Source organism: Spermophilus citellus (assembly GCF_964194105.1).
Source record: "Spermophilus citellus genome assembly, chromosome: 9".
Classification (NCBI taxonomy): Eukaryota; Metazoa; Chordata; class Mammalia; order Rodentia; family Sciuridae; genus Spermophilus; species Spermophilus citellus.
The window spans coordinates 13310878-13334371 of NC_138191.1; the positions used below are offsets into that span (position 1 = coordinate 13310878).

The window sequence follows — 23494 nt, forward strand, 5'->3', positions numbered from 1 at the left end:
ATTTGGTTGATTTCGTTATCCAATTTCTCCTCTTTCCCTCCCTTCCTCTTTTCACCTAGATCCCCTTTTTGTACTCTACTATTGTCTCTTTTATTTTCATGAGATCTTTTTTTTTTTTTTTTTGCATAACAGCCGCTCAGTCCTTTGTATTTACTTTTTCCTTTGCCCCAGCGTACACCTTCCCCATCCTTCTCACTGTCTGTGAATCTTTCACATAAAATCTTTAGCTCTCAGTTTAGCTTAAGTTATAAGATTCTATGGTACTAATAGGAATTATGGGGTTCTTTTGGCTAATAGCAATTACAAATTTGGCTTCTGGTCTAATAACAGAATATGTTAGACTTACATCCAAAGAAATAATTGCCCATATATACTGATTATTGTGTGTGAACAGTTAGAGTCCTCCCTAATCACATTTGCTATTAAATTTTGACAATTTTCACAGTACCTGAGATATCCCTTTGAGACCAAGAAAAATATAGTAGTCTAAATATTTTCTTATTTCTCTGGTGAGAAAAGTTTTCCTATTGGTGCCAAAATTATAAAGTAGACAAAAAAAGTTAGAAGAAAGTTGTAGACTATTATAGCTTTTTTTTAAAGTTGCAGATACTGATTTCCAAATGAGTCCCATAAAGCATCATTATTTCCATTTATAGAGTAGTAGTATTTGTGATATTAATGTGACCTAAAGATTTCATGTTTAACAATTTATTATGAAGTAACCTGCCTTTTCTATAAGAAAGTGAGTTTAGATTATCTTTTCAAAGAAAGCATTACTCTTTTATAAAAATTTAACTACATTTTACTATATTTCAGAGCTCTTGCTTTTAAAATAAAACTTATAATCTTAGTGATTTGGATAATAGTGCTCATTAAAAAAAAATCTTTCCTCAGGTTACCACCCTATTCCTCTCTTAACCTTCTTCAGCAAAAATCCTTGAAAGACTTGTCTGTATGTGCCATTTCCTCCTTATTTCTTTCTGTTCTTTTTTTATTATTATCATTATTATTGGCACATTGTAATTATACATAATAATGAAATTTATTATGCCATATTTGTACCTGCACATTTGTACCTTCCCTGTTCTTCCCCTTGTCTACTGATATACTATGCTGATCTCCCTTCTATTATTATTATTATTTTAATTAGTGCATTATAAGTAGGATAGAAGCAGGATTCACTGTTGTATATTTGTACACAGACATAGCATAATTTGGTAAATTTGTTTCCCATGCTTTCCTCCTTCTCAACCTCCTTCCTCTACTCTGTTGGTCTCCCTTCTGTTTTCATGAGATCCTCCCTTTTAAAATTTCATATCTCTCTCTCTCTTTCTCTCTCTCTCTCTCTCTCTCTCTCTCTCTCTCTCTCTCTCAGGTCCATTCAACCCTTGACTGAGTCTGGCTTATTTCATTTAGCATGATGTTCTCCAGTTCCATCCATTTACCAGAAAATGACATAATTTCACTCTTCTTTACAGCTAAATACAACTTAATTGGGTATATATGCCACATTTTCTTATCCATTTGTCTGTTGACAGATACCTAGACTGGTTTCATAACATGGCTATTGTGAATTATGGTGCTGTAACACATTGGTATGCAGATATCACTATAGCATGCTGATTTTAGTTCTTTTGGATAAATACCAAGGAGTGGGATAGCTAGTTCTTAAAGTGGTTCCGTTCCTAGTCTTTTGCAGAATCTCCATTCTGCTTTTCCAAAGTAGTTGTACCAATTTGCTGTCCTAGCATTTCTGTTTAACCTACTTAAAATAAGGTTCTATCTTATCACTCCACTGAAACTACTTGTCAAAGTTTTCATCACTTTCCTCCTTCCACATTCTCTTCTCTGTCCTCACCATACTCTCAACATCATTTGACACCATGTTGTAATATTTTACTTGAGCTCTACTATGCCTTCCTGTTTTGTTTTTCATCTTATTTAATTAGCTACTTTGTCTCCATGTCATTTGTTAAGCCTTTGTTTTCTCCTAAGCCCTAAATATTAGAATATCCCAGAACTTAGAGCTTATCTAAATACATATCTCCTATAATCTTTGCCTTGATGATCTACAATATGTAAATTAAGTTTGCCTTGATGATCTATAATATGTAAGTTAAGTTTGCCTTGATGATCTACAGTATGTAAGTTACAATATAGTTTAGGCTGCTGTGACAAGGAGACCACAGAACACAGGTGTTTAAACAAAATGAAAGTTGATTTTCCTTCCCTGTGAAAATGGAGGAGGTAGTCCAGGGCTGATAGGATGGCTTGTTAGTATTGGGGACCCAGGCTCACTCTTTCCTGTTTCTCTGATGTTCTCAACATGCAACCCCCAGCTCCTTTATCCAAATGGTTGCTCCATTCCTCAATCATATCTATATTCTAACCAGCAAGAAGAAGAAAATTGAAGTGAAGGACATAGCACTTCCCTTTAGGACACAGTTAGAAGTTAAACACATATCTCTTATAATCTTTGGTCATGTAGCTATGAATTCCAGCTACAGTTTGGCAATTATTTGACTAAAGGAAAAAGAGGATAATGGATTTGGGGGCATAGGGGCCAATTTCTGCCACACATGGCTTTAAATATTGTGTACTGATGTCTCCCAGCTAGAGATATTCTAGCCTGGACCTATTCCCTAAGTCATAGTTTCTGTATCCAGCTGCCTGTCCAACATCCCCACATTCCTGCATGTCCAAACTGAATCCTTTGACTTTTGTCCTCAAACCCCTTCCTCATCTTAGTTCTCCCCACTGCTCATGCCAGAAACTTAGGACAACCTTTATTTATCTCTTTCTCTCTCTCCCAACATCTAACCCATTTGCAACTTTACTTTCAGAATAGACCTAAGCACTAGCACTTCTCTCCATCTCCACTGGTCATTCTAAGCCACCATTATCTCTCAGCAGGGTGACTGAATACCTTTCTATTCTGCACACAGCAGCCCAGGGTGAATTTTTAAAATCTAAATCAAATCATATCCCTCTTGTGCACAAAATCCTATAGCTTCCTGTTACAATTAGGAGGAAAAAAAAAAACTCTAATTCCCTTTCCTGGCTTACAGATTCCTGCCAGATTTGGTCCCTGCCATCTTCTTTGACTGTATTTTTCTTCTTCACCCACCGCACCCTAACTTCCCTGGTTTGGGGCTTTCTGGAACATGTGAAGCTCCTTTCTTCTGTGGGGCCTTTACACTTGTGGTTCCTCTGCCTGTAACACTCTTGGTCTGATCTTCCCTGGTTCTCTCCTGCCCATTCCTCAGATCTCAACTAAAGAGGATATCCTCCGAGAGATCTTTCTTTCTCTCCCTCTCTCTCCTTCCTTTCTTCTCTGGATAGTTACCCTGCTTTGGTTTCTTCACAGCACTGTCTCTATCTGAAACTGTACCTTTGTTTTTAATCTGATTTCTCCACTGGTATATAAGTACCACGAGGGCGGGAATTTAGATTTCTTTATTGATCTCTCTAGCCCCCAAAATAGTGTCTGTTACTTAGTAGGTGCTTAATATTTATTGAATATTCAAGTATTTCTTTGTATTTCACCATGGTAAATAAATAGGCTACTATAATAAGAGACCCGACCACCATGGAATAGGTGAAGTAAGAATTCAGTGTTTGTAGCATGATTAGATATACAGAATAGAGATGGGCAGAATTTCTTTTGTACTTTGAGTCAGCTAAAATATTAAACCCAACCAGTCTCAGATTTGGAAATCAAATCTCAACTATGCTAAGGGATTCTGTTTTTATACTTCTTTTTCCTGTGATAAGATTGTCACAGAAATCTTTGCCATGCCTTTTCTTCTTTTAAAAAGAAATAAATAGAGGGGGTTGAAAAAGAATGAGAAGAAAAGAAATGGACATAATGGGAACATTTATAAATATGGGAAATTATGTATACAAATGTATGCATATATGTATTTTTGCAGTACTAGGGATTGAACTCTACTACTGACCTAATCTCTAGACCTTTTTATATTTTTTAATTTTGAGACAGAGTCTCACTAAGTTGCCCACACTTATCTCAAATTTGTAATCCTCCTGCCTCAGTCTCCCAAGTCACTGGGATTACAGGTGTATGGCACCATACCCTGCAATAGGGGAATTTTAATCAACCTACAAGGTCTTTCTGACCCAAAAGTTGATCAGTATTGGTAATGTTTGAATTATTCTTCTTGAGAAAGCACATAGTTTGCTATCATGGAAAAATATCCAAACTCTGTCATCAAACCTAAATTCAAATCTGATTCTGTCACTTCACTAGCTCTATGTTTTGTGACAATTTATATAAATCTCTGAGACTCAGATTTCTTAAGTATTAATATGAGGAATATAACAGCCACCATAAATAGGGGTGTCTTAAGGATTAAATGAAATAAGGTATGCTTTTCCCTTCTAGTTTCTATAACCTTTCCCATTCCTCATTACTCTAACCCACCTTGCTCCTTCCTCACAAAAGTATTTTATTACTGTTGTACTATTTAATTGTGCTAATGTCTCAGCAGACATAGCCACAGAAGTATGTATGCCTGCTCTTTAATCATGTAACCAGAGTTAGTTTAAATAGGAATCAGTGATGAGTTGAAAGCAATGTAGGAAATGTAGCAAATTCTTCAGTAATCCCTTAGTAATTCTGTATTTCTCCAGATCCTTTTTGAACAGACTATTCCTGAAAATTCTCCTTAAAGAGGTGATGCAGTGGGTTGTGCTACTTTGTTACCAAAAGAAGAGGGGTCACTCTGGGCCTAAATGCCATATTGTACTTTCCAGTATCTTCCTTTTACATTGGGCTTCTATATCAGAGACAAACCATACTTAACAATGGCAGGGTGTGATTCGTGCATCAAGTGAGATATGCTTTAGAATACTGGACATACATCAAAACTATTTTCTCTATACTTTTATCTTAACTGATAGATGTAAGACAAAACTAACAGACTTCTTAGCTCCTGAGGAAATAAATCAGAATGTGTAAAATTTAAGATTGAATCATCCATTTATTGTTGTCTCCATTTTCCACTAGACCTTTCTTCCACATTACCATTGGAATAACCTATTTCCATAAAATACATTTATGATCCTGTGTCTCACTTCCTTACAGTTCTTCACTGGCTCCCCATTGCCATTGGGGTATATTTTCCCCCGCCCTAGTACTGGGGCTTGAATCCAGGGGCACTCTACCACGAAGCTGTATCCCAGCCCTTTTTATTTTTATTTTGAGAAAGGACCTAACTGAGCTGTCCACCCTGGCCTTGGGTTTGCCCCAACACACTCAGCTACTGGGATACATTCTGCGTTCTATGTGAACTGCCCCTTCTCCCGCCGCCAACCTCATATTACCACTTTCCACTTCACATTTTGTTCTTCATCAACACCTTGCACAGCACCATTGCTTTGGGACTTGATGTATTTAATATTGCTTATCCCTCTCCAGAATTTTCTCCAGCTGAGACCTGGCTGAAGAGTCCTTCAGAATTGGGCTCAAGAGTCACATCCTTCAGAAAGCTTTCCTTGTCACACTCCACCCTGCCCACTGGTTAGGGTAGGCACCCCTCCACTTCATTCTTACTACACCATATGCCTGCCCATCTCACACTTATGCCAGTTATGAGGGTTTACATAGCTGCCTTTTTTACTAGATGGCAAATGCCTTGATCAGGGGCCAGGTCTTACTCATCTCTGTTTCTCTAGCACCCAGCCCTCTGCTCAGCACATAACAGCTGCTAAGTAAATATTTGTGTAACTGAATCATATTGATCCTAGGAACAAACTCCCCTTGGGAGAACATCAGCCACGCCTTATATATTTGAGGAAAACCCTTGTTTATGATACTGTATTAATTGAATTTGCTGTTATATATTAAATTGGGTATTTTAGTCTCTGCTTTAAAAATAAAGATTAAATTGAGCATATTCATAGCTCTGTTCAGATTACATAATGCCTGTTAGTGCAAAAACATAGGTGGTAACTGCACTTTACAGTTGTTTGGAGTTTGTGATGCCCAGCTGCAGTCTAAGGTGCCTTTGTAGGTTTTGGAGGTATTTTGACTACATGAGCTAATAGTATAAAAAGTCAGTGTTGGTTTGTGGAAGAAGTTAGGTGCACTTACACTTGCCTTCACTGCTTTAAAGTCTTGGTTTGTAAAAATCTTAAGAAAGGTGGTTTCTCCTAAGAAATTTATGGCCTATGTTTTTCTAAGTCATAAACCAAACTAGTTTTCAGCTTTTAGCTTGGCTTCTGTGGAGACGAACAGTAACCCATATAAACTGTGTGGTGGTTCCAGTTGCTTTTACTCAGGAAAGTCCCCAAGATTTTCATTGAAAAGTCCAGAAAGAAGAAGTATCAAGGACTCTGGTGATAAGTACTAAGTTACAAGAAGCTGATTGAAAAAAATTATCTTAAAAATAGAGAGATAGGAAACTTGCCAGATTTTCTAGGACTTTCTTAACACTAAATCAGAACTTTGAATTTTAGTCCTTGCCAAATTTTGTTCTCTGTAACTGTTTTCACTGTTTGATAGAGTTATGCTGCTATAAGCTGCCTCTCCTCTTCATCCTACTTTTGTCCTTCTTCCTCCTCCTACTCATATTTCTTATACTAAGTCTTGGAATTCAAAAGACTCTGGAGACTGTTTTTAGGGCAAACAGATAAATTCCAGGTTGTTTTTAGAACAGCAGCTTCCTCTGGATTTTTTCACTGTCTCCTTAACATAAGTCTTAGTCACACTTGTGTTAACAGCAGAAACACTCTGCAGTGTTTCCTTTCATACAGTGGTGTTATAAGCCTTAGCTCCTCAACCCCCACACCAGTACAGGAAAACAGCAGTCATTGTAATGCACATCCATTGGAGAAACTGAATGAACTGTGTATAATGAAATTGGTTTCTTCTCCACAAGACCATGAAGCAGTGGAAGGTCAGGTTAGACCCCAGGATTGATAATTCCTATTCCCTGTGCTCCAGATGCAGTGATACCTTTCAGTTCTTGCTGTATTGAAAGGTCTATGTTCCATGCTGTGATAAGGATTTAACATAACTAAGTTTGACTCTTGATATGACAATACAGGTTAGGAATTACTTTTGTTATGTTATAGATGAAGTTACAAAAACTTATGGCAGGTGATTAAAATAGCTAGCCTTCAGATCCACGTCTATGGTTCTCAAGCCTGAGGTCTCTCCACTGTGCCACAAAGACTTCACACAATAACAATTCTCACATTTTATATCTCTTGACGTCCCAAAAGCTCTCCACAAATATCATAGTATTTAATCCTTAGGAACTTTGGAGATGTGAGTGGTAATCATATACTTTGAAATAAATAAACAGGTTTCCCAATCTAACCAGAGTTAAGACCCAAGTCTATGTGGCTATGAAGAGTTTGGCCCCTTGGTTCTCTCTCTGGCTTCATCTCCTCTTACTTTTTCCCATATTTTCTCTGCCCCAATCACACTGGCCTCCTTACTGTTCCTCAAATACATGGGCACATCACTGCCTCAAGGCCTTCATAATGGCAGTTCCCTTTCTCTCTAATGCCAGTTCCTCACATACTTGCATTACTAGCTCATTTCTATCAGATCTTGACCAAAAAGTTACCTTCACCACCACCACCACCCCAAAAAATAATCTTGCTGGCCAAACCATTTCCAGATCACTTTTTCTAAAATTCTAGTTTTTTATCTTTTTTTATTTTTTTATTTATATATGACAGCAGAATGCATTACAATTCTTATTACACATACAGAGCACAATTTTTCATATCTCTGGTTGTATACAAAGTTTATTCACACCAATTTGTGTCTTCATACATGTACTTTGGATAATAATGATCATCACTTTCCACCATCATTTTTAACCCCATGCCCCGTCCCTTCCCCTCCAATCCCTCTGCCCTATCTAGAGCTTGTTTCATCTTTAGACTTCATCATTTTCAAATATATATATATATATTTTTTTTAACTTCTTGTTTCCTGTCTGCCTTCTCCTTCTCACTAGAATGCTAGAATGTAAATAGAGTAGGGCTTGCCTATTTTGTTTCTTTCTCAACTCCAACACCTATAACAGACTTAGCACAGTTGTGATCCAGTAAATATTTGGTGAATGAAAATAGACTAGAAAATGAAAGATCAAAGAAGTTAAGTGTTTTTCCTTAGAATAATGTGGCCCAGAAGTTTCAGAGCTAAAATTGACCCTGGTCTTCTGTCCATATTTCATGCTTCTTTAGTTTGGAGCCTCACTGTTCCAAAGTCCAGACAAAGTTTAAAGTAATGATATAAATAAAACTCAGTTTGTTATAAATATTTGTTATTTATGCATTTTAAAACAATTGTTTCATAATTACTATATCATGGGGAATGTCTCTAAGAAGCAGAAATAATGAGAATAAATTGTAGAACCCATAATAAACTTAGGTATACCTGGACCTCAGATTTCTAACATCTGAAATGAAGGACTAGAGCCAGGCATCATGGCACCTGTAATCCAAGCTACTCAGTAGGCTGAGGCACAAGTTTGAGGCCAGCCTGGGCAATTTAGCAAGACCCTGACTCAAAATAAAAAGGGTTGCGGATATAGCTCAGTGGTAAAACACCCCTGGGTTTCATCCTCAGCATTGAAAAAAAGAGAGAGAAAGAGAATTAAAATGATGGACCATATCATTTCAAAGCCCCACAAGCCCTAACTTATCTTGAATCCATCACAAAGAATAGATAAAATCCCTAGTTTTCTTTGTAATTTGTTCAATTTTGTACACAGAGGTATTCAGTTTGTTTGGGAGATTAACCATGAGTGGTTATTTCTGTAAATTCCCTTTTGTCAAAGATTGCCATATGCTTGATTCTTTCTGCTACATTTGTGGAAAATGTAGGCTTTTTGTTTCCCTGTGTTACACTGCAGGATCAGCAAGCAGGCTGATGATCTCATCAACCCCTGAGCTCATGCAGGAAAACTTTAACGGCTGCTTCCTCTGAGTTCTCCAAGGGGCAGGCAAATCAGAAGGCAAGGCCCACTCAAAGCCAAGGAACTAAATCAGTAATGGTGACCTCTGGGTCAGTAAAGGAAGTATGTAGACAGCCTGGCCTTGCACTCTTTGCCAGTCTGAATTAAGGACACACACCAATAAATCAGGCCATTAGTTGTCCAACTTTGTGCAAGTTTTGGCATTGTGTCTCAGCCTGGTACATTTCTTTGACAAAAATCCCCTCTATAGAGTAAAATGCACTTAGGTGGTGTATATTACCCTGTGAACAGGAGGTAGCTTCCCAAGTATCTTTAGGAACATTTTTGGTAAATGTGTAACTTGAGTAAAGTTTGTAATTCTCCCTCGTATTATGCTGTTACACGATGGCTTATGACAAAGTGAATCTGCAAAACCTTGGCAACATAGAACAAGTTTGAAAAAGTAAGAATAGCAAGTTAATTACTGAGGTTGGGATTTGATTAGTAATTAAATCCAAAACTTTTATTTGAAAATAAAATAAAACATCAGCACCCTCAGCTGCTCTTCTCTGACTCTATTTTCATTGTTCCAGAAGGAATTAATCTTTCTCTTATCCCTGAGCACTTTTATATATCCGTACATGGGTCAAAGGCAGCTCTGTGGATTTCTGTTTAGACATAAGTTTCCTTAATTTATTATAACCATTACTCTTGTCACTGTACCAGACAGATATCTGTGTTTGGACTCCACAAATTGAGTCTTATAGTTTCCAAAACGCCATCCCCCTTACTGTTTATTCTTGAATGACTTTTCACTGGGAGATATTATAATTATCCTTTACAACAGAGCTACAAATAGGATTCTAATGGCAGGTTTTCTCTTTGTTAACTTTTTTTAGATATAAGCACTCTGTTATATTTCTCTGCAGTTTTTCATATCTTGTGAACTGTTATTAGCTTTACTTCCCAGTGTGTATTTTGCATAACAATTTGATTGTAAATTGCATACAGATAGAACCTGTCTTGTTCAAGCATTTGGAGCAGAATACCTTCTAGTTCTATGAATGATCACAAATAATTGGAAATTTGGTGAGACATCTCAGCCAAAAATAGTCCCTGCCCTGATTTCACCCTTCAGCCTTCAGCCACATGCTTTTATGAGCACATTCCCTGTCTCCCACTTACATATTTGCATGAGATGCCACAAAGTGCCTGACTTTACACCTGCAGGCATTGCCAAACAAGGAAAATATTAGGAAGAACATGAGGCAGATTCTCATTCATGTTAGTCCTGTTACTAACACTCCTGTGAGACAACTGTGGAGCCTCTAGAAAGATTATATTTTTCCTCTATCTGTGACACCTATTGGGAGTTGTTGCAGGAGAGAGCATGAGAAACTGGAGTTCAAAAAAATTCAAATGACATCCTTGATAAAAAATCTCTTTATGGTTTGAATCCCGTAGCTGCAATCAGGAATCTCTGGGAATTTGGTCTCCAAGCTATTCTCAGACCGTGTGTTGCATACATTCCACAAGGGCCTTGGGGAATGGCGCAGGCCTAGTTTTTTGGTTTTCAGCCGTGTTTGTCTTCTTCACAGTTGAATGGAACTGGAATGTGACATTTACCCAATTATTCCCATTTTTCATTCAATATTTATAATTTTTCTTCACTGTAACAGGTCTTAATACTAAAAAAAGAAAAAAAAAAACCTCTTTGGTTTTGTTAATTGAGTTTGTAAAATAAATAGAAGCAAGAAATTTCTCTCTATTGGACTTCATCCCAGGGTGTTATCCTTCACTAAACTCCTATTTTACTTTCCTCATCAACTCAGATATAACATTTATTGATCAGAATATTTTATGAATAATTCACTTTTTAATCTCCAAAAATGCCTTTTTGCTTCTTGCTTACAGAGCTATGGTGCCAGGATGCAGTTTTGTAAACATGACTACTCCCATTTTCTGAAAGAAATAGAAACAGGACTGAGAGGAATGACTCCTTTTGTTTAAAAAAAATATGACACTTGTTGAAGTTGATAAGATGGATTTCATACAAGGGGGCCACGACAATAAGTATAGGATGGACCAATGCCATCGGGTCTTGTAGTAGGGGAGAAAGGTAGGGCTTGACTAAGATTCCAGCAAGGGAAGGGGAGATTTAGCAACAAGGAACAAGGTGAGGGTCAGTAGATGGAAAATTACTAAGAGAAAACACGGAGTTAAGAGGAATCCTTTCTAGACTCAAAAGAATTTATACTGAGGGCAGGCCCGAGTGATCAGATATGGAAGGTGTTTATATCCCAAGTTGAATAGAGGATTTTTGCTGAACTCACATAGCGGAATTCTTGCTCAAACCTGACTATACAGACAGAGGGAAGCCCAATGTTGAGTCCCTTTGAACAGAGGGCTAAGAATACCCTAATTAAAGAAAAGAGTCTTTGTCACCTGCTAAAAGAAAAATCACTTTCGATGGCTCAAATAATGAATCACTATATCAAAACAGATGGCTTGTCATTTTACAATAATAATTCAAAGATCATAATGATAATTTGGTATGGTAGCTCACATCTGTAGTCCCAGCTACTGGAGAGGTTGAGGCAGAGGGATCACAAGTTTGAGAATAGCCTAGGAAACTTAGCAAGACCCTGCCTCAAAAATAAGATATAAAAAGGACTGGGTGAGTACCTTAGTAGTAGAGCACCCCTCAATTCAGTCCCAAGGACCAGAAAAAGAAAAATGTGATACTTTCTTGAGAAAGTAGCATTTCTTAAAGTTATAAGTAATACTATTTGTAAATTTACATAATTTTATATCTAAATTCATAGAAAAAGTATCAATGTGTAGAATACTATATTATAAATTATTTTTTATTATGGATATAAAAATATTCTGTAATCTTGAAGCCGTTTTTTTTGAGAATTTAAGAGAAGGCAAATTTAAGCTATTATATTCCTAGTTTGTTTGGCTTGGGGATATAAGAACTCAGGAGAGTAGTGCCTTGATTACATTTGGTAGTGACCTCTACTAGCTATTCAATCATATATCCTCCAGTACTTCTTATCTAAATAATATAGAAATACTTTTATTAGATCTTTGTTAAAAAGCTTTTCTAGATTTATTTCCAGTAGTAGCAAAAGTAATTTTTAGCAATATCTAAATAATACAATCATAAACTGAGTGTGATAGCATGTACACCTGTAATCCCAGAGCCTTAGGAGGCTGAGGCAGGAGAATGGCAAGTTCAAGATCAACCTTAGCAACTTAATAAAACTCTTTCTCCAGGTTTAAAAAAAATGGAAGGGTATGGGAATGGAGCTCGGGGTACTCTACCCCTGGGGGCAGGGGGGAAGAATCATTAGTTTGTGTGTGTGTGTGTGTGTGTGTGTGTGTGTTTAATTGGCTGAAAGTAGTACCTGCTTTAGTCTCTTAACTTTTAAGATTTTTTTCAAAATCCTACTTATTATCAAAGGCTTATTGTGAAGTTTAAATGGAGCAATAAAACTATTTATAAACCCAGAGGCCTTTATGCAAATCTGTTTCCTTGGTTTCACTTAGGTAAGCCTTTCAAAACTCTCATTTGTAAGGGATGGAGAGAAATAATGAATGTACTCAAAGGCCTAAGTTTTTCTGAACATTGTGTGATTAAAAAGCATCCGAGTTTAATGCAGACTGTGAACTGCTGACATGTCAGTGGAGAAAATGAGATCCAGAATGGCAAATAGTGTTCTTGTGAGCCTGGTCTCTACCCTGCTCCTAATCCCACTCCTGCCCTTTTGAAGATGAAAGAATTTGATTAAAAACTAAATGTGTAGAACAGTACATCAGTTCTGAGGCAGCTGTCTTTCTCTAATTCTTGTTTAGTTCAGATCCCTGAGTGTAGCCCAGAACACCTCAACTCATCCCTCTTTAAGTTAGCATTCTCTGGGGCCATTTCTATATCACCAAACCTTCATTTGTTTATTTATTTTTAAAAAATTTTGTTGAATATCTTTTCTGAGCCAAGCAGTAGGGATTCAGCAGTGAACAAATAAAAATGTCTGCCCTCAGGGAGCTGACATTCTAGTGTGATTCCTGTCAGATCAGTCGGGGCAGGCAATGGCCAAAGAAGGCAGATTTAAAAGGGCCGCTGAACAGGCTTTATTGAGATATCACTCGCTGGCGGAACTCCATCAGACCCACAGAGGGGACAGGACCGCGTGGAAGCTCGACTGGACTGGACTTTTATGGGGCTTACAGCAGGAAGGGAAGGGCTTGGGACAGGAAAAGGTGTTTCTAGGGTCCCTTGCCCCCTTGAAGTTGGTCAGGAGAGTTGGCTGAACTCCAGGATTGGCCAGGGGGGTCCTGTTGATTGACAGGCGTTAGTCAGGAGATCTGGCTGATTGACAGGCGTTTCCGCCGGCATCTGATTGATGTGCAGGCTGCTTTGTTCTAAGTTGCCACTAAGTCTCCACCAAGTTGCCGCCACCGACCTAACAGTTCCTCCTAGGGTCATGTCTTATGTGGAATTGAGCTTCAAGATGGGAGGGGAGGGGAGGGGGGATAGTAGAGGATAGGAAAGGCAGCAGAATACAACAGTCACTAATATGGCAGTATGTAAAAATGTGATGTGTAACCGATGTGATTCTGCAATCTGTATTTGGGGTGAAAATGGGAGTTCATAACCCACTTGATTCTAATGTATGAAATATGATGTGTCAAGAGCTTTGTAATGTTGTGAACAACCAATAAAAAAAATGAAAAAAAAAAAAAGAGTGACTATGTCTGAAAAGCCTCAGCAATTTGCAAGTCCCCCTAACCTGTTTTTATGTTGTCTAACAGGCCATCTGTTAAAAATAAGAATAATAATAATAATGAGTTGCCTTCAGTAGTGCATGCCTGTAAATCCAGTGTTATACAGACTGCTTTCTGATTGTAATGTATAAGAAAATTCAGTGTATTGTTTTTTTTAATCTAAAATTGCAATGCCATGACCAATCTCATTCATTTAAATCTGTTGGCAATTGTTTCTAGCTTTTATGTGAATTTTTCTGAATATACTTGAAACCATGTGACTATTATTCAAAATATTTTTAAGATTCCATAGTATGAAGAAAAAATTATGCCAAGCCAGGTGTGGTAGTGCATGCCTGTAATCCCAGCATCTCAGAAGGCTGAAGCAGGAATGGGTGTCAGGTGGGAGGCCAACCCTGGCAATTTACAAGACCCTGTCTCAAAATAAAAATTAAAAAGGACTAGAGATGTGCTCAGTGATAGAACAATCCTGAGTTCAATCTCCAGTATGGGGGCGGGGGCAGTGTGTCACAGGATTTTTAATGGGCTGAGAGTAATTTGGTCTATCAGGCTTCATTATCCTTCAGAGTGCCACCATGGTCTAGAATTTCCATTCAGCAATCTTGTAGCTGCTGAGCCTTCCCAACACAGAAATACTTCAGAGAAAGCCATATTTGGTGCTCAGAGAAGAATATATTATTCCCATGCATCAATTTTTAAATGCAATTAAAGAGCCATAATTTTCTATAACCCATATTCATAACTGCAGAGATTTGATTTGGGGTGATTACGGCCTTTGGGTAATTACTCTGCAGGTCCTAGATGTTAAAGTAAAGTGCTTCAGAACATTGGTTCAGCTTTTCAGATCCTGACCTAAAATAGTTTTCTAGTACTTGGTGCCAGTGATTTACTTATTAGATGCAGGAGAGTTATTGTATATTCCCAGCTTTGGTCTATGACTTGAGGCTAAAACTCCACACTGAGTTCTAGGACAGTGAATCTGATCCCAGGTCCAGTTCACTCTTTATTCAGAAAGAGGTTTTATATGTTAGGCTGTAAAAACAGTGACATTATCAGCATGGCTTTTTATGCAATAAGCATCCCAACAATAACTGTCCTAGTGTATGTAAAAGAAATTTGATGACACTAACTTGCTCTACTTCCCAGTAAGCCTAAAAAGAAAGCCAGTGTCCTTCAAGATAATATGTATCTGGACTTACTGTCCCAAGCTTGCTTTCATTTTTCTCTTCATTTGGCTAGGTTTGGGGGAACAGGGGGAAACATTCAGAGACAGGTGTTTTACTGTTTCTCTTTTCTTTAGAGACCATACAGGAATACTGTTGAGCTTTGGTAGTAGGAGAAGGCCAGTGTATTTATTTGATGTTGTAGCAATATTTTTTCAAATTTTTAATTTGTTTTAATTAGTTATGCATGGCAGTAGAATGCATTTATGCACTTTGACATATCACACAAAAATGGGGTATAATTTCTCATTTTTCTGATTGTGCATGTTGTGGAATCATATCAGTCATGTGGGCATATATGCACACAAGGTAATAATGTCTGTTTCATTCTGCTGTCCTTCTTATCCCCACATACCCTTGACTCCCCTCCACCTAATCTAAAGTAACTCTAAAGTAACTCTATTATTCCCTAGCGCTCCCCTCCCCATTGTGAATTAGCATCCTCATATCAGAGAAAACATTTGGCCTTTGGTTTTTTGGGATTAGCTTATTTTGCTTAGCATGATATTCTCCACTCCATTTACCAGCAAATGCCATAATTCCATTCTTCTTTAAGGCTGAGTAATATTCCATCAAATATATATACCACATGCACCTCAGATAAAGTAGTAATCTCTAGGAATATGAAGAGCTCAAAAAACTTAACATCAAAAAAAAAAAAAAACAAATAACCCAATCAATAAATGAGCTAAGGAACTGAGCAGACATTTCACTGAAGAAGAAATACAATTGATCAACAAATATATTTAAAATTGTTCAACATCTCTAGCAATTAAAGAAATGCAAATTAAAACTACACTGAGATTTCATCTTACTCCAATCAGAATGTCAATTTTCAAGAATGGCAAATATCAAGGCAACAATAAATGTTGGAGAGGAGTGGGGGAAAAGGCACACTCATACATTGCTGGTGGGACTGCAAATTAGTGTTACCACTCTGGAAAGCAGTATGGAGACTCCTCAGAAAACTTAGAATGGAACCACCATTTGACCCAGCTATCCCCCTCCTCCATTTATACTCAAAGTACTTAAAATCAGCATACTACTGTGAAAAAGCCATGTCAATGTTTGTAGCAATATTTTATTTTTTTTTACATTTCAATATTAATACTTTATTAAGGACATTAAAATTATCTTTAGTAGAATAACATTATCATTTACTTAGAGGCTTAAATAACATTTGTTTGTGATCTCACAGTTCTGTAGGTCAGGAGTCAGGTATGAAAGTTCTGGTTCTCTGCTCAGGATTTTAGAGGCTAAAATATAAGCATTAGCAGAGCTTGTAGCAATATTTTAAATGTTATTCTGTTGCTGCTTTCACAGCACTTAGGTAAGCTGTGGAAATGAGGAAACCCCATTTTCTTTTATACTTTCTCATAGTTTCTTAAATCACTAAGTAAATGTTGACTGACAGTTTTTTAGATATATTGTGTTCATTTTCCTTTGGATAATTTCTATCTAATTTGAGTTCAGAAGATGGGATCTAAATGCTTATTTAGACAAGGGTCTTATGTAACAGTGCCTAGCACAGTATCAGTGCTCACATAATTGTTGAATGGATGAATAAATGTTACAAATTGAGTTCAGCTTTTCAGTTAAAAGTGCTCTCACAAGGGGCCAGAAGTACAGCTTCGGGCATACATGGCATTTGCTTAGGAGTGCTTTGCCCTGCCTGTGTTCTTACGTCTCCAGGTTCTTGAGGTTGAAAGCAACTTTCTGTGTTTCCATCTACAGAGGGACAGTTACTTAATTCACTCCATGTTCCTCCCAGCCGATAAGTGACAGGTCCTAGTTTTATTACCCTTACCCACTTCAATTTCACCCTGCCTTAGCTTTGCCAGGCATTTCTTAAGGGAGCCAAACCTTTTTCTCTAACTATTTTAGTACTGTTCGGGGAAATAGAATATTTATATATTGGCTATAAGGGAAAATGTCAATATTGGAGTTCTCATAGAAGATTTCTTAGAAATGGGACTCAAACTGGTCTTGAAGGATTAACAGAATGGGGCTAGATAGAGAGTTTGAGTAGAAAAGAGTTTTTCCCCCTCCCTAGTCAGAGGAAAAAAAAATAGTAGTGATGCATGGCATGTTGGAATGTCAAAACCAGGACTTGTGTTGGAAATTGAAGAGAAGATTGGCATAGTAGAGTTTCGCTTATGGAAATTATGGAAATGTGACATTTTTACCACTTCTTTGTTCATTTGTATTCCTACCCCCCCAACCACACACCCACCCATCCCCTTTTTTCCATTTGTTTCTTTAGTGGGTACAAGTTATCTCTTGTGGTCCATGAATGGGTGAATATCTATCCATCTTTATGCCCACCCCACTGCCAGCACATGTATCCTATATTTCAGTAGATTTAGGTGCAGAAGTCAAGATCATGGCATGTCACCAGCCTGGCTTGCACAGAGCAAACTACCTTGTTAGAGTTGGTGTTTGATTCTAATGAGAAATCTGTTTTTATTACATATGCTTCTTTGCTAAGTACTGGTGAAGTCTTGTCCACTTTTTAAAAATTAAGCTTTCTGTAAATTTTTGAATATTTAGTTCTGCCTTTGGTCAAGGTTCTGGCTTTTGTGTTAGTCATCTCCCAGCTAACAGCCTCTTGGCAGGCTGTGCTTGATTCAGTTATTGTGTGTTTACAGGCAGTTCAAAATTCCACCTCGCCCAGAATTTTTCCACCTTCAATGTCCAGACACTTTTTCTGGCTTCCCCTATCGTTCTGAAAATTCAGAATCACATTTAAGTGCTCATGTTTGAAGCTGTTAATTTCTTCTTTTTATTTGCCTGATTAATTTTGAATTTGAAGTACTCATACTTAACACATTTAAACATTTACACATTTCCCTTTACTAGACCCCTGCACATTAACAGTGAAGACCTGGTCTTAATGTAGTCATCATTACCCTAGGTACACGTATGATTTCACGAATTGTGTGACTCTACATCGTGCACAACAGAGAAATGAAAAGTTGTGCTCTATTTGTGTACAATGAATTGAAGTGTACTCTGCTGTCAAGTATAACTAATTAGAACAAATAAAAAATAAAAATGTGTGATCCATTCTCAGTCCCTCACACCTCTGCCTGGGATTCCCTTCAAGGCCTCCTTTTCCCATCTAAGTCACCAGTTTTCTGGCTCTATCTCCCCATTTAGAACCTGTTCTCATATTTTTTATTCACACAGGGCCAAATTGTAGGCTTCAGTTGAGATTGCTTTCCTTTCCAATGGTGGAAATAAAAATCATAACCTTAAATTTAGGGTTAATGGAGGCCTTGTGTGCCCCTAATGTGAGTTTTGGAAACTCTGTCCTGTTCCTGGATGTATATAATGTGTACACTATACAAATGTCATACAGTCCAGGGGGGGACTTAAAAGATCATGAGTTATCATGTGCCATTTCCCACTCTGACCTCCTCTAATTAAAATACTTCAAACCTCATCAGTAATTATGAGACTGCTTCATTAATTATCCACGGGGTTCCACAGGGTTTCGTATGAAATCCCCAAAGGTCTCACAGAGTGGACCAGTGTTGTTATCATCACTTTAACTGGTCTTTAGAGGTATTAGAATTTCAGGGCTTTAATGGCACATCACTCCAAACATGAAAGTATCCAGCTTGTCTTTAAGAGGGGCTTCCTAAATCCAGCCTCAGACATTTACATACTACCTAGAAAAGTCGTCTTCTAGCAATGTTAATAATTTCCTTGGCCCAGAAGAAGGCAGTGAAGACCAGAACCCATTTTAGAACCACCCTGACCTAACCAACCTTGAGTTTCCATCTGGTTGGGCTTAAGATGACCATGCCATTTCAACACGACTAGGGACTCCAAGGTTTTGGAATGATATTGGGACTTTAGTTTTCCCTTAAAGCATTCGAACTTTTATTTCCAGGGTTTCCACCTCTTCTTGATATTTAAAATATTAAAGAACTCCAGTTATCAGTTTAAATCATAGCAGACACATAGGCTCTAATGACTTCTGCAGGTGGTTTGGGCTGTATTAGAGAACCTAGTCTTGATCTTAAACTGTCATCTGGATTCTGAGTTAATTCTGGAAAGCAGTAAAAATTAGTAATGTGTCTTGCATGTCTCTGATGCATATGTTTTCCATTATTTGGTCTTCTATGCCACAGTGCCTGCATACTACACAAATGTGTACACACACACACACACACACACACACACACACACACAAGATTTCTGTTCCAAAAGGAAATGACTGGTGTTGTGCCTTGAAATTTGAACTTGATCACATGTTCTGAATGAAATAACTCCAAATACATTTGCAGAATATCTTTCTTCCATCTCCTACTTTTTGGAAAATACTTCAGTGAGAAACATTGACTAACTTATAGCCATTAAAATTTAATTCTCTAAAGATAAGAAAATGATTTGATAGTCATTGCAAAGAGGCAAGACTTGTAAAATTAGACTTAAACTTCCTAACAATAGTCTTAAAAATAGGTAGCGTTTGTTCATATACAGCAGCAACAAGTTGTTGTTGTTTTTTTTTTAATCTCTGGTAAGTAATTAACCTCAACTGTAATAGAAGAGATTTATATGACTTGTAATGGGAAATTTATCATTGTTGGAGACTATTTTAAACAATGGAACAATGGAACCGACCAATAGAAGTGGAAGAATGATATTTTCTGTTGGATTTAAAGTAGAATATATCATCTATTCAAAACACTTAATATTGGTAGATCATTAGATTTGTCTAGTAATTTTTAACTTCTTGGGGGGGGGTCACAAAGCTCATTGGGAATCTGATGGACCCTATTTCAATACACACACAAATTTCATACAATTTCAGGGAATTTAGAGACCCTAAAGTCTGTAAATTAGACCCCAATTTATGACACTCCAGAATAGATGGTCTCCAGAAGTCTTTGCTAGCTTCCTAAATGATAAGCTGTATGATTCAATTTTCTCAAACATAACAAGGAATCTGAAGATCAGATGTCAAACTTTGGAGTTTCCTTCTCTAGATTTATAATACTTGACATGTATGGTGTCAAAGTAAAAATAAAGCATAATGGAATAGAAAGAAATTCTACTTTTGTATATTCAATTATTGTAGAGAAGCCAAATGTTTAAATTTTAAAAATCAGTGGTTGATTTTTGTATCATCTTCGTAGAAAGACAGTATAGGACAAGGCCACCTGCACACCCAACTCCAAATTCACAGAAGAAAATGCAAAATCGGACACCACGTTGACTACTCAATATTATTCCAAGTTCACACTGCTTCTAACCATAATGCTGTGGTTATTCAGCTGGGCTTGAAAAATGTTTTGTCTATAGTTCTCTCATCAGTTTTATGCACAATTTTAGTTGACTACAAATTGGAAAATGATCACCCAGGATTACGAATCAGAGAGTAATTTGGCCCTCTCCCTAAAATTAAGAACTTTCATCCTCTTAGGAATTAAGAAGGGAATATAGTTTGTATCTGTGTATTTTGAACTCATGTTAATGAGCTAACCTTATGTATGGTAAGCATGACTCTACCTGGGTTTCCTGTTCCCTTCTGCAAATACCCTCTAGTGTCCCTGCAAGCCTTAGCACACTTCCTTTAATCTCAAATTGTAACTGTATTGATTCTTTGTACCTGAAATCAGAAACTGTGGGAATGAAAATTACCTTGATATGGAAGGGATGTGATAATGATCTCTGGGCAAGAGTATAATTGTCAAATACCCTTGAGTTCTTGTCAGTTTTCACTGTACTTTATTCTTCTAATGCAAACCCTTAAATTCCCAGTTGGGAGTATCTTAATGAAATTAGATTAATGAATAGGAGCCAAGCAGTCTAGGCCAAAGGTCTCCTTACATTCACATCATTGGTTCTTTGGATAGTTAGTTGTTCTTTCCCATTGTTGAAGGGAAGGAGAAGGGCTTAAATAACCTTTCTGCTCCTTATTAAAATCCCTTTCTGTTCTAATTGTTCCAGTTATGATAATTTACTGCATGGAAAGCACACAAGACATACAATGTCTACGGGTAGATATTCTGTGGTATTATCTCTGACAGTGGGTCCAGCCCTTATGAGCTAATAAATGTTGTTTGGGAATTAAAATTGAGAGAGGACAGGCCCTCTTGGCACTGAGCCCTGCTGTAGCTCTGCTACTGGTGAACTTCCTTTGCATCCTTGAAAATGTATCAGCAGTTCTTACCCTTAAAGCACATTCATGTCCTTCTGGGATTAAAGCTCCTAGCAGAGATGCACATTCTGTTGAACATTTACACCTGTGTATATTCCTTTCTACAGAAAACGTGATCAACGGGCAGGATTACGAAGTGATGATGCAAATTGACTGTCAGGTGATGGATACCAGGATCCTCCACATCAAAAGCTCCTCCGTCCCTCCTTACCTCCGAGATCAGCAGAGGAATCAAACCAACACTTACTTTGGTTCTCCTCCAGCAGCCACCAAGGCGACCCATGTTGTCAGCACCATCCCTGAATCATTACAATAGTACCCTGCAGCTACATTGGAAGACTAAGAATGAGACCCTGCCAAACTGAAGAGTGGTGAGAGAAATGGTGTTCTCTGCCTCCTTTGTGGCAAGCAGACAACTGTCTCATGCTGTAGCTCAAGGATGGGGAGAGATTGAAAAAGAAGCTGCTGTTTTCCACCATCCACCCATCTATTTGCAAAGCACTGGAAATTGTATGCAAGGGAACATTTCTTTAGTGGCAAATGTGGCCTGCATCCTCCAGTGTTACCTTGTGTGGATTTTTTTCCCCATACTTTTCTTAAATGCTTTCCCTGCTGTATTTGTTTTATATTTAGTCATCTTCTTTCAAGAGAGATCCAGTTCCCCTTTCTGCCATTTCACTTATTGATACAGTAAAGTGATTTTTCTTTAAAGCTGTAGCACATGGTTGTTCAGATGGTTCCCACTTACTGAGTTTCTCATTCCTTTAATGCACACCCATTCTGGAAATTGTGCAAATTTCAAAACCAGAACAGCCAATAATACACTTCACAAAGAATCAAAACAATTTGGAGCTTTGGCTAAAAAGGGAATATACCCATTTAGTAAAGTTTATTTTTACTTAGCATTCATGGTTCACACCTGAATGGGTGGCTGTGTTGGGGGTCAGAGGTAAACTACATATTTGAGAGAATGGAAGGGAGTTTAATTAATTGATACATGTGTTAAAACATTGAAAATTTGATGTGATTGCAGTTTAAGATTAAAGCCATAGCTACTTTTTATTTTTAGGATTCAAGGTCCCCAAGTGATAGCATGCAGATTTATGTGTTTTTTTTTTTTTCCTTTGTGGTACTGGGGATTGAACCCAGAACCTTGTGCATGCAAGACAAGCACTCTACCAACTGAGCTATATCCCCAGCCCCAGATTTATGTCTTCTTAACTAACCTGTGCAATCCTCAAGGACTACAGGGCAGTTCCTTATATTTCATGGTGAATCTCTACCCACTACACACATACTACTCTCTATATAATACCAAATTGAGTTAAGGAACATGGAGGTGACGTAAGCAAGACAAGAGCTTTCGAGGATTGACAAGTATTATTTAATACAATGCAGACAAGCAAGCTTGTTTTCCTGCTGGATGCAACCCATAATATGGCAACAATCTTCAGTTTCTCCAGTGAACAGTGAAGAAATTAACTCTTTTGTTGTCCCATGGCTTGAAAAAAATTATATTCTTATATTTTACTGTACTTTGACTATTTTTTTTTCATTTGGTGAATTCTCAAAAATGGATCTCAGGTAGTGATCTCCACTCAGATGTTCTGCCTTCAGTTTTCTAATGGAACTCTTTCTCCCTCTCCTTCCTGAAACTTTTCAACTTCTTGATAAAACTCATTCTACAAACACTGCTTCTCACCTCCACAAATTTGCCTTTGTGCAATTCCTTTCTTTCCATTCCACACTGTATCAACTAATTCCTCTTCCTCCCTGCAAGAGAAGAAAATTTTTATCAATCCCTCAAGGATTACATGTAGTCAGTTCATTTTCTGCCTTCAAACCTATTAGACTTGCAGTAATAAATAGTTTTAAAGAATCACCAGTACTTCTAACTCTCTAGATAGTGATCTCTCAGGCTACTAGATGCTTTCTAAGGAAATCAGTTTCATTTTGTAGGGATGGAGGCCTCTATTGCTCTTTTACCTGAGAATCTGGAGATGGAGGAGTATTAGCTACCTCTCATCTTTTTCCACATTTGAAACTATTTTAAGTCAATGGAGCACTCTCTGATTTGGCTTCTGTGTGATTTGCCAGACAAAAACCATTTCTCTGGGGCTGGGGATGTGGCTCAAGCGGTAGCGCGCTCGCCTGGCGTGCGTGCGGCCCAGGTTCGATCCTCAGCACCACATACCAACAAAGATGTTGTGTCCACTGAGAACTAAAAAATAAATATTAAAAATTCTCTCTCTCTCCTCTCTCACTCTCTCTAAAAAAAAAAAAAAAAGAAAGAAAAAAAAAAGAAAAAAAAAACCATTTCTCTGGAGACTTTTCTTCTAATGGGTACCAAGGAATATAAAATGAATGTCTAG

The 23494-nt window shown here is 37.6% G+C and overlaps 1 protein-coding gene across 1 annotated transcript in view; it reads left to right on the forward strand.

The window, feature by feature from the left end:
* ATF6 (activating transcription factor 6) overlaps positions 1 to 23232 on the forward strand; it is a 217558-nt gene extending 194326 nt beyond the window's left edge. Inside the window, exon 16 of the mRNA XM_081306544.1 lies at positions 21230 to 23232. Within this exon, the coding sequence (XP_081162670.1) occupies positions 21230 to 21438 (209 nt within the window). The 3' untranslated portion in view covers positions 21439 to 23232. The remainder of the gene's footprint in view (positions 1 to 21229) is intronic.
* The last annotated feature ends 262 nt before the right edge of the window (positions 23233 to 23494 follow it).